A 12,526-nucleotide genomic window follows, 5' to 3' on the forward strand; every position below is an offset into this window, starting at 1 on the left:
AATTACTTTATACTCTAATTCACCAATGTCTTTGAGAACTGGGATTATGAACATGGGACAAAGAAAAAGTCAAAAATCTTGTAGTAGTGAATCTGAAGTATCAGTAGAAACCCATGATGTATTTTACCTTAAAAAAAAAAAAAAAAAAAACCCAACAAAAAACCTCTATATTTCTTCTTTTAGTCCACTGAAAAGGCCTAGAAACTATGACCAACGTGGCAAAAACAAGCATCCCTAGCATCCAGATTGTGGATTTGAAATACCATTTCCCATTCAAAGAAACAAAGCTCATTAGGTCAGAATGTACAAAAGGAGCATGAAACACCTTGTCATACCATATAGCAAGAAGGCTATCAAAGACCATTAAGGGTCAACATCAAAAGAACTCAAAAGAAACAACATAAAGAGGTTTATACTGGTTAAAGATGAGACATTCTGAACTTCAGTAAGGATAGCAACTATAACAGTTTTGAATACATTAAATACATAGATTAATGATACTGAAATTTTAAAATTTGCTTGAAAATAAAACTGGAGTCAATAACAAGGGAAGGCTAGCTAAACGAGACTGGCCACCGGTTGGTTGATAACTGTTAGATCTGGGTGGTGATTACATGGTGTATCACTCTGCCTACTTTCATATATATTTTAGATTTCCCACTATTAAAAAAATAGCGTGTGAGGACATAAAAATAATTTTTATTTAGAAAAACTAATTATAAATTGAGATAACGATTACTTTTCCTACCTAAGCAGTATACATTTAAGCAATTCTGTGTAGAATGGTAAGAACAGTATTCATCCTTAAGAGGTTAGTTTTAAAGCACTAGTTTAAAATAGCATTTACATTTTATCAAATATATCTCACATTGTAAGACAATTAACCACTTTAAACGTGTAATTTGAGAGAATCCTTAACATATGAACAACTTACCTTTCAAAAGGTGCTTGGACTCTCTTAATTACATGATAAACAAGTATGTCTTTTGCCAACATATATTTATCACTTAATGATGTTATAAGTCTTAGGCATCCAATAAGCTCTAGGTAGTTATAATATTCATTTATTAAAGAGTTTAAGTCAGTCATAGTTGCTGCAGTATTTATCTGTAATGAAGAAGAAAATACACCCAGTTTACTCATTTACTTGTGAAAGATATTTACATTTCAAATGACACCTTACTTTATACTCAATTCTTGAGTACACCTGGGTGAAGTGAAAGTATACTAAGAATTATTTTCCTAGAATAAATGTCTGATAATCCAGTTTAATAAATACTGTATATTTCTGCCAAAACCTAGGTTTCAAGAAATCTAGACTATAATGCCACTTTAATATAGGAAATTACTTCCATAAAAGGCGGTAACTGACATAGAACAGTTACATAGCACTAGAGAGGCAAGAAAGAGGACCTGCAGAGATTTCATGAAAGAAAGAATAGCTGAGACAAAAAAATGGATACACTCAAGAGTATTTGAGGGAACAGCATAAACAAAGATATACTTAACCATTTATGTGCCAGACACTTCCACATAGGTTAGCTCTTGAACAAAGTTACAGAGGGAGAAAGATAAAATTAGAAGGCAGTCAAAGTCCATTTGAATGGAAAATCTCCTTGGTATTTCTTTCTTCCAAAAAACTCTTCTTCCAGGTATTTACATGATTCCCTCAATTATTTCAGATCTCTCCTGTGATCTCAGAAGTTTTTCCTGACTACCCTTGTTCAAACTACCTTCACACTCTAATAGTTGGGTATATGTTCTCATCCTCCCAAACCCATCACCCTAAGTTTTAGCTGGGCATATGGCCAAACTTTCCTTAAAGCTAGTGTGGCCTTATGTGACTAAGAGCTGTCCAATGGGACATGAGTGAAAATGTGTCAAATTTTCCTGCACTCTACTTCCACTTTCTCCCTGTACAGCAAACTTCAGCTGTGAAGACAATATCCTAAATGGTTACAAAACAAGAGGAAGGAATCCAATTCTCTGGGTGACTTGGTGTATCACAATTGTACCTCTAAAACAGGAGCCATTTCTGTAAAGGCCAGATAGCATTTTATGCTTTGTGGGCCATATGGTGCTTGTCACAACTACTAAACTCCACAACTGTAGTGTAAAAGCAGTCACAGACTCATAACAAATGGGTGTGTTTGTGTTCCAATAAAACTTTAAAAAGGCAGCAGGCAAGACTTGGCCTACGGCTATAGTTTACCAAGCCCTAATCTAAAATCTAGATTTTAGAAAAAAATAAATATCTGCCTTTTTTGAGCCATTGTCTTTTGGGTCTCTTTGTTAGAGAAGCTTAGCCTATGCTTTAACTTACTATACCCCAAGCATTATCTTGGAAAAGATATCCTTCCTCTTATTCTGTTCTATTTTTATAATATATTTTACTACATGACAGTATATTATATATTTATTTACCTTGTCGTTCCTCTAATATGTAAATTCCAAGAAGGCAGGGGCTTTGTTTGGTTCACTACTTTATCTTCAGTGATAAAACAGTATGGGATACAGGGAGTTCCCTGGTGGCACAGTAGTTAAGATTCCGCGTTCCCAATGCAGGGGGCCCGGGTTTGATCCCTGGTCAGGGAACTAGATCCCACGTGCATGTCGCAACTAAGAGTTCCCATGCCACAACTAAGGAGCCCACCGGCTGCAACCAAGGAGCCTGCCTGCCACAACTAAGACCTGGCAGAACCAAATAAATAATAAAAACAAACAAAAAACCGTATGGGGTACATAGCACCTTGTAGATATATCTGTTGACTAAATCAGTGAAAGAACACTGGCTAGGAGTACAAAAACTGGAGTTAGTAAAGCCATGAGGAGAGCTCTAAGTGCCCTAATGAAGAACTCGAACTCCATTCAATAGAGAATCAGGTGAAAGAATCATACTGAAGAAGATGATTAGAATAATATCTTAATTGTTTAAACTTAGATATAACCTGAGTTTGGTATAGTAAGCATACTAGAAATAAGAAGGAAAGGCCACTGTTAGAGACAGATGACTTGACACAAACTGATAAACGGAGTATGGAAGAATGAAAACAACCCTGTCTCCAGAATAACTTGGAAATAAGAAATCTCTTGAAAAGAAAAGGAAAATCAGGCAAAAAACCAAATTCTGGGAAAAAAATTAGTTCCGTCCTAAACATGCTGTGCTCAGTTTGGTAGGAAGACCCAGATCTTATCTGGATATAAACATCTAGGGGCTCAAAAATACAGGTCTGGAAATCATCAGAAAGGTTATAGATGAGGAGACTCTTTCCAAATAGTATAGAAGGAGGACTGTTAAGACAACACTGAAAATTACCTAAGTTTTAGGGGTAGGAAGAAGAAGCATCAAAAAAGACAGTAGTAGTCGAAAGTAGGAGGGAGTAGATATTATAGAAAACAATAGAGATGAATTCAAATACAGTGGTGATTGCAGAAGTCAGAGGAGATGAGGAATTAGGAAAGAAAGGCCTTTGGCATGTGGAGATTTAGATCCCTGCATATCAGCAATGAACTAGCTAACTCAGAAGAGTAGTGGTGGGAACAGAAGTCTGACTGCAAGTTAAATGAGTAGGAAAGAGGAAGTGGAGACAATGAAGTTAAAGTACATTTTTTCTGGTAAAGAGGAGAAAAGAAAAACTAAATTGAAGGGTTAAAGGGTCAGTTTAAAATACCATTTTAGAATGAGGAGTCTTGGGCAAAATACATAGAATTATTAAAATAACACATTTCGAGGTTTCTTACTTTCTGGTTTAGAAACTTGAGGCTTAACAAGATTAACCCAACATGCCCAAGGTCACATAGCTTATATCAGTTATTTCAAAGTAAAATCTGACTTCTGAGCATTTGTTTTTAACCATTTAACTATACTGCCTATTAACTGAGACAATGGATAGAGTAGGCTTAAGTATGGGACAAGTTAAGGGAAGAAAAGTTGAATTGGATTTCATTTTCTCAACTGTTTCATTACTTTCTAAATCAGTAACACATGGGCAATGTTACTTATAGGGTATTATGATAAGTAAACTGAGTTTGTACAGATAACATGTGTAGTACAGGGCTTAATAAATGGTAACTATTTTGAGGGGAGGAACACTGAGTCTCCCCAACTGTTTCCACAGAGAAGAAATTCAGCCTGGTCTTTCTCTCCACCCATCACTCATATCTCCCTGTAGGAGGAAGGATAAATTTCCTGCTGGTAACCATCCTTTCTTCAGCTCCACTGACGACAGGAAAGTGCACTTTCATCTGCTCTTGAGCATGCAACAAGGAACCTGCCTTATGTTGTCCCTGGCAGGGCAGATAAATCCATCTAGTTCTGAGGAGTGTTAGCAAGCCATTCTGACCACAGATCTAAGTCACATTATCCAATTGATTTTATCAACATTAAACATGGCACTTTGATCTCTAGCTGCCTGCCCTTTACATCTGTCTCTTAAATGGTTGTTAACTTTGTTGGTAAACAAAAATATTGACACCTCTTAACTACTCCACAAAGAGTATTATTCTATTGCAGATCCATCATTTATATTCAAATACACCTAGAACATAGTCTACATCTGAACAGACAGGTACATTTCTTACCCTGATTATAATCTGTGCCACATCAAAGTCTGAGACGTCGTCTAAAATTGGTTGGGTACTTTCTGGTCCATAAACAAGGCAGTTAAACAAGGTTTTAGAAAAGAAACCAGGTGAAGGACCACCATGAACCAAAGAAATGGCAAGCATTTTGCCAGCTTCATAGTAAAGATTCTCTTTCAGAGCTGTAAATACAGATAAAATATATCAAATACACTTCATTATTATATAACCATCATATGTAATTAATACATGTATAATAAATTAAAAATTAAAAAATCCAAGCATTAGACAAATGTAAAATAACCTAATTCATAGAAGGTATAATAATGTATAAAATATAAATTTCAACTAAAATATACAATTTTACAAATTTTTTTTCTGAATTCAAAGTAACAATCTATTGTAGAAAAATATGTAAATACAGAAAATCTTTTTATAAAATCACCTATAATCCTACCACCATAATAACCAGTGTACACACTTTGGTGTATTTATAATATGTCTCATGTGCATATAAATATATACATAAATAGTTTGGCTTCTGTCTTTTTCCACTTACCGTATTGTAAATTTTTAAAATGTACTTGAAATTATTCAAATATACAGTTAATGAATGCATTCAAACTAATTTACAGATGTGCTGCAATGTAAACCATCCCCTTATTACTGGCTAGCCCAGTTTCAACTACATGAGACACAATGTTACAGTCAACATCTATTTACACATTCTTGTTTATATATCTTCGAATATTAGGATAGATTCCTACATACGGTATTAGTGGTTCAAAGGATATGAACAATTTTAAGGTTGTTGATATACAAAATGATACAAATTAACTCTCAACACTATATGCTATCTTACCGTATCAGCACAATATTTTTCAATGTGTCATTTAAAATGTTTTAGCTACTTTGATAAGTCAAAAGATATCATGTAAATTTTCCTTTATTTTTTCTAAAAATTCAAAGTAATTTATTAATAAGTAACATTAACAATACCTGAAATAATAATAAAATCTCCTCAACAATAACCTTATATACTACATATTAGTAGTCACGTCTTACAGATGAAGAAACTGAGATCCAGAGAGGCTATGCAATTAATCTAGGGAAATAAAGCTACTGAAGTAGATGTGTACAAACTGAACTCAGATTTTGTGACTTAAATTCCATGTACTCTCTCCACTGTACCAAAACTGCCATGAGTTAACATACTGATTACTTGGAGCGTTTTTGTTTTTTTTTAAAGGGAGTATAGAATTAAACTGTGTGTACTATACATAGTACTAATGATCCTTGGTAGTTTCTCAATTATTTCAATGATACTTCAGGCAATGGTGAGGAAGTTCTAAAGAAAACATAGAAGGAAGTCAAATGGGATGATATGTCTTCTCACTCTCTCTCAAATTCCTATTACAACAAAAGCGGTTATAAAAGCTCCTAAAAAAAGAATGCTAGAATTAACCAGTGTTTTGAGATGCCTGTTTTAACCACATTAATTCCTTACCAGAAGTAAAGACAGAAAAGTACCATATACATAATTCTGTTAAATAAAAAAAAAAAAAAACTCTTGAAAGCAAAAGTATGCTAAAAATCTGTTATATGTGAACCAAAAAATATGTTATACAAATCCTAGGTTGTGAAGAAACATGCCAACTGCAAATTTCAAATATATGAACAAGAAGAGCTCAAAAACTCATTCATCCCATTTGGCCACTCTATTCAAATGAATTAAAATTAAAATAAAGTACATTTTTAAGAAGTTATACTTAACTATGGAATCACTTTAAGGAGGATATTGTCATAAAGAAATTAAGGATATTCTAAAATAAAAAATGTTTCACTACAAAATTTATTTTAAAAAACATCACTTCCCCCCTTTTCTGTGATTCTATCATTATTTTAGTAACAAAGTGATTATACATTTTGACCACAGGTATTGAGTATCGATTCTAACCTGCTATCTCTTTCTTAACACATGGTGTATTCAGTATGTACAATAATAAAGAAAATAGTTACCTTGAGAATTGAGAGACAAGTTCTTTGACAAGGACCCTTCAAACAATGGTGAGTTCTCAAGTTGCTGCATTAAGAGACTTAGGAATTCTTGCTTTGATCCAGGCTGCTCTTTTCCAAAATGATCATTTTCATTAACATATGCTATTTCAATTGTATATGAAGGATTAAAGTTTTGATTTCTGAATCCATCTAAGGCACTATTCCAGATATTGGCTTTGTTGATAAATAATCTTTTAGTTTTTTTTTTAATTTGGAATCCTAGCTCTATTATTAGAGTCGAAATATCTCTTCTAAATTTGCTGCCTTGCCTATAAAACATGAATTTAAACATAGAGGTAAGTACTCTAAAGTACTTTACGTGTCACAGCAGTTACACAGCCAAATAAAAAAAGAATAGAAAGAAGTTCTTCCCCAACTCCCACCCAAAAGCAAACAATGGCCGCCAGTGGAACCAAAAAGTTATTTGATAACCTTAGTTCTAAATTCTTGATTCCCTCTATCCAATCTTCTACCAAATTAAAATCACCTAACGTTATACAATTCACTGGATTTAGGTATAAGAGTCAAAAGTTCAAACTCTTACCTCTCTGGACATACTTGCTTAACTGCATCTTTTTTTTTTTTTCCTAACATCTTTATTGGAGTATAATTGCTTTACAATGGTGTGTTAGTTTCTGCTTTTAACTGCATCTTATTTCATTTTCACCAGATCCTTTAAAACTAGAGCAAATGTAATCTCTGCTTACTGTATGAGAGAACTATATTTTTCAGAGGTCACATATTTTAAACAGAACTCACATTCCTTTAAATATAGTACTTTTCAGTTTATACTATTAATTCTCAAAGCGTGGCCCCAGACCAGCGACAGCAGCAGCTGCCGCGCCTGGAAGCTTGTTAGAAATGCAGCTTCTTAAGCCCCGCAGCAGATACACAGAATCAGAACCTCTGAGCATGAGGCCAGGCAACCAGTGTCCTAACAAGACCTCCAGACAATTATCTGGGCTAACTCAATTGTTCCCTGCCTCAGTTTCTCCATCTGTAATTGGAATTAATGTACTCAAAATAATCCTGTTAGGGGCAATGTCCATGGATCATCCTTCTACATCAGATTAGGGACTGCAGTTTGAAAAATACCCTTCCAAACTACTCTGAGAACAGCTAATACTCTAAGTGTATATAGCTACTTCCTGTTATAATTTTCTCAAAACAAGAGTTTTATATTTTTCTCCAATTCAAAATACACACCTCAGCAGATCTTTACGCTGGGCTCCAGGAGACTGTCTGGGTAATTTAGGTGAGGATTCCTCCAACAAACAATCAGTTATTCCCACATTAGTGTTGGGTAATGTGTGTTTTTTGGCTTTTTGGAAATCACCTACAGATTTAAAACCCAATGTTAGTATAATAGGAATATAGGTAGAAACTTTTTAATAATATGCATTTAAATAAAAACATCTTTATTCAAAATGACAAAATATTACCTGAATTGTAAAGAATACCTCTACATTCCAAACATTCCCAATTTTGTTCCCATGATTGTAGTGAGGAACAGGCTAAATGTGTTCCGCGAGAACCACAACACTGACAGCGCTTTATTTCCCATTTGCTGGGGACATAAAGAGAAGCAGATTATTTACATGTGGTATTAACTTAGTCTAATTCCGACCATCAGCACCACTGCACACCTCACTGGCCACCTCACACACACAACCAACCCTTTTACCCAAGGAAGGAAAATAAATTATTTGCTTTGATACTGCATTACTTTTTCCTAAAGTAGTTTTTTTCCCCATTTCATTTATTATGTTGGTAACTTCCTTCTTTAAATATTCTCTATCTTAAAATACCTAAACTAAATATCAGCATGTACATGCACATATACCCAAAGTATGTCTGAAATGGAAGAAGCATTCAGTAAGTACATTATCTTACCTAAAATACTATCTTTCCCATTCAAGGTGAGGAATTATTTCCTGTAACAAGCTTGCTCAGACACCCCAAGTACTGTGCAGCTCAACAGGATCCAGACTTACTACCTGACCTGCATTCATATTCTCTCTCATCTTTTCCCCTCAATCCCCCACTCCCAATGTTTCCCCACTGTGTTGTGTGACATGTGCCAGTCAGCATTCACATTTTCTGTACGGGTGTGGGTTATAGCGTGCAGCCTCCTCTTTGTTTGGTTATGAATACATCCGTCTGTACAGAAATGGATATACTCCCTGAGTGTGTGGATATGTGGGTGATAAGAGACTTAGTTGCATAACTTCACCTCTGGTAGGTGTGGGTGAATCTCCCTCTGTGTGGGTATGGGTGTGTAGGGGTATGTCCTCTATGTGTCTCCCTCTCTTCCCCAGATAGTTCTGCCAACTGATGATGAAGAGAAAGAAAGATGACAGCTAACGAGTGCTTATACACCAGGCCCAGTTCTCACTCTTTACATGTAAAGTTTCACAAGGTTGGAAAAATTTCAGAAGGTTGGAAAATTTCAGAAGGTTACCTCCATTTTGAAGAAGAGGAAACCAAAGCATAGAGGGGTAAATTGCTCGCCCAAACAAGTTCACACTGCTAGTAAGTCTCAGAGTGAGGCTTCCAATCCAGTTTACCTGGCTTCAGACCCATGCTCCTAACCACTCCACCATGCTGCCTTTCAGCAAAATTACCTTCCTATCACTAGGATGAGAGGGAGTGAGACTGCAAAGAAAGCATTCAGATAGCAGGACTCCGTGTCCTGGGAGAAAAGGCAAAGTAGCTGCCAGAAAGAAAAGGGAGTTTGGTAGCAAATGATTAGGTGACCAGAGGTATACAAGAAATATGTATATTAGTTAATCAAAATAGCCTAAAATGAATTTAGAAAATATCATTATTAATGAATATATTGCTTCTTAGAACTCTAAAGTGCTTTACTGTCTACAAAGCACATTTATATACATTAATCTCATCTCTACCTCAGCACAACCCTTGAGCAGGGTATTATTAGTGTTTACAGATGAATAATCAGGGTCACCAGATCAAGTAACTTAGGCAAGAATACACATTACTTGACATCTTCAATGAGACCTCCACTCTTAATGAATCTTTAGTCTAATGGCAAAGACAAATTTAAACAATGTCAACTCTATTGTAACAAGCACAATGAAGGGAAAACCCAGCCCAGAACAGGGAATCAGGAATAGTAAGAGTTTCTTAGGGGAAACTTTCCAAAGCTTACAAGACTTCAGCTGAGTCTTCCAAAATAAGTAGTACCTCAACCTAGCCAAATCACTTTCCATAAGAGATAAGGCTCCCAATATTCTGCTCTGCACTTTAAGTTTCAGTTTGTCATATTCATTAAGACTATATAACAGGGATAAAAATTTATCAAAATTTCCTATAAAAATTTCAACAAAATTAGATTTGTTACTTTTTATCCTGCATCTTAAAAAATAAAGATACTCTTGATTTCTAATACCCCACACAGTATAGTGTACAGAGAAGGCAAAAAACGATTGTTAACATTATAGCCAATGTCTACGGATACTACAAAAGAGTAATCAATAAATTTCAAATGCCAAATCCTTTTTATAGTGATCCAAAACAAACACTGATAGATTAATCTAGTTTCTTAACCTCTAGAACAGTGTCTTCCAATAGAAATATAATGTAAATCATATATGTAATTTAAACTTTCCTAGTAACCAGATTTAAAAAGGTAAAAGAAACAGGTGAAATAAATTTGAGTATTTCCAAAACACAGTCATTTTGTTTGGCATGTAATCAATTTAAAAAATTATTAACAAGATATTTTAAGGTCTTTTTTTCTTACTGTTACGGGCTGAATTCTGTCACGCCCAGAATTCATATGTTGAAGACCTAACACCCAGTACTTCATAATGTGACTGTAGTTGGAGATAGGGCCTTTAAAGGGATAATTAAGATAAAATGAGGCCATATGCGTGGGTCCTAATCCAATATGACTGGTATCCTAATAAGAAAAAAAGATTAAGGCACAGACAGAAGGACACAGCTGGAAGGGAGCCATGTGCAAGCCAAGGAGAGAGGCTTCAAAAGAAATCAAACCTGCCAATGTCTTTATCTTCGATGTCTAGCCTCTAGGATTCTGAGAAGAAAAATTTCTGTTGTTTAAGCCACCCGGTTTGTGGTATTTTGTTATGGCAGTCCTAGTAAACTCAGACACACATTAGTCTTTGGTGTGTATTTTACACTTACGACACCTCTCAATTTGGAATAGCCACATTTAAAGTGCTCAACAGCCACCTGTGGTTACTGGCTACCACAGTAGAGCTCTAGAAAACAGAGCCTCATGAAAACACACCACAAAAGTTACAGTTATGCCAACTGCAATAATTTCTCTGTAAACAGATGTAAATATACACTTAATAAATATACCTCATCTCAAGTTAAAATTTCAAACATCCTAAGAGCAAAAGTACATTTCAGTAACTAGAAAACCTACTTTCTTAAGCTGAAGGTTTAAAAAAGGACATTAAGCACAACTGAACTTCCCCATATACCTGTCAGGCACATTATAGTCTCGCCCTTCTTTGCAACGACATCTTCGGACATCACAATGCTCATAGTGCTGCAGAAGCTCTTGATAAGCATTTTCCTCTAATTCCCAAGATGCATCTCTGTAAATGAAGCAAGATATAAAATATACTTTGGCCTAAAATGTTACATAAAAGGACTGATAATGAATCTAAAATAAAAACTCTTCTAAAAATAAAAACTTAGGAACAAGGATAAAACTTGTTCTTTTTAGGATTAATCATTCACTTCAAGATATAAATCCCTTAGTGTCATTTTATCCTACAGTTAATTAGTCTCACAGGGAATTTCAAATGCTAAATGAAAAATTAAGTAGAAATTTTCTGAAACTTACATTTTTCCTAATATTTTACTTCCAATTTTTTGAATTTCAAGTTTAGTACCATATTTCTGGATTCCTCACCTTTAAGTATTAAGAAAATTCTTCTTATACATTTCAAACCACATCTTGATTCTCTCAAATAATTTATACATACCATTTTGAAGCCTATTATACTTGTGTATCAATCAATCAATCAATATTGTACACAAGTGAGGTGTACAATTATTAAGAGACTATAAACAACTAATGAGACGTTTAAGTCACAGTACCTGGTTCTCAAGAACTAGCAATCTGGGGAGGAGGAAAGGTGGCGGAGTTGGTTTTACATTTCCCTATTTGAAATGGCTGCTTGTCCATGAGTCATTAATCAGACATAAATGATTATTTCCATTGTTATTAAATCCTATATTTAAAACCTCTTTTCATCAAAAGGCTAAATGTTACTCACTTTTCAGGAATATGAATTCCCATTCTCAACATCTCTTCCTGAAATATATCACTATTATTGCATATTGTGCACCTAAAGAAAAACACTCCTGCATTTATTGCTTGAACCTATAGTGGAAAATAGAAAATATATGATTAATAATTTAACAGGTTATCAGGTTATGAATTATATAGCTAATAGAACGTGTGTGCTACTTTTCACATATATATTATGGAAACTTATTTTTTATGTTTGTGGTTCATAAACTTTGATAAACTAAGTTACCCCACTGCTAAAATTTGGGGATATTTCTCCCAATGGGAAAAAAAATTAAGCTAATGAATTGACTGTTCTTTACATCTATCACCCATATGTGTTTCTCAACCCTTTGTATCTAATGTCATTTCTGTTCCCAAATATTGTGTTGTCCATCACTCTCTGTGAATAAAACAGTAAACATCTTCAGTTACTTCATCTAGGAAGGATGTTTAAATAAATGTTACATATAAAGCATCATTGGTTCTGTTTTTAACTCAATCTCTGTAAGTTTTCTTCCTAAGGGGGAGAAGCATAAAACCTATTCTCACTGCTTCAGCAAATAAAAATACAGAAGCAGCAGAAAGAGAGAA

General features: G+C 34.6%; 1 protein-coding gene across 2 annotated transcripts in view; it reads right to left on the reverse strand.

Annotated features, from left to right (window-relative positions):
- The window catches only part of G2E3 (G2/M-phase specific E3 ubiquitin protein ligase), a 55,404-nt gene that overhangs the window by 11,124 nt on the left and 31,754 nt on the right, over window positions 1-12,526 (reverse strand). For both annotated transcript variants that reach the window (XM_068546662.1, XM_068546651.1), the window contains 7 exons: window positions 11,919-12,025; window positions 11,115-11,231; window positions 8,082-8,206; window positions 7,846-7,975; window positions 6,601-6,908; window positions 4,582-4,763; window positions 935-1,107 (listed from right to left, as the gene is read on the reverse strand). In XM_068546662.1, the coding sequence (XP_068402763.1) occupies window positions 935-1,107; window positions 4,582-4,763; window positions 6,601-6,908; window positions 7,846-7,975; window positions 8,082-8,206; window positions 11,115-11,231; window positions 11,919-12,025 (1,142 nt within the window). The remainder of the gene's footprint in view (window positions 1-934; window positions 1,108-4,581; window positions 4,764-6,600; window positions 6,909-7,845; window positions 7,976-8,081; window positions 8,207-11,114; window positions 11,232-11,918; window positions 12,026-12,526) is intronic.

Source organism: Eschrichtius robustus, chromosome 1 (assembly GCF_028021215.1).
Source record: "Eschrichtius robustus isolate mEscRob2 chromosome 1, mEscRob2.pri, whole genome shotgun sequence".
Classification (NCBI taxonomy): Eukaryota; Metazoa; Chordata; class Mammalia; order Artiodactyla; family Eschrichtiidae; genus Eschrichtius; species Eschrichtius robustus.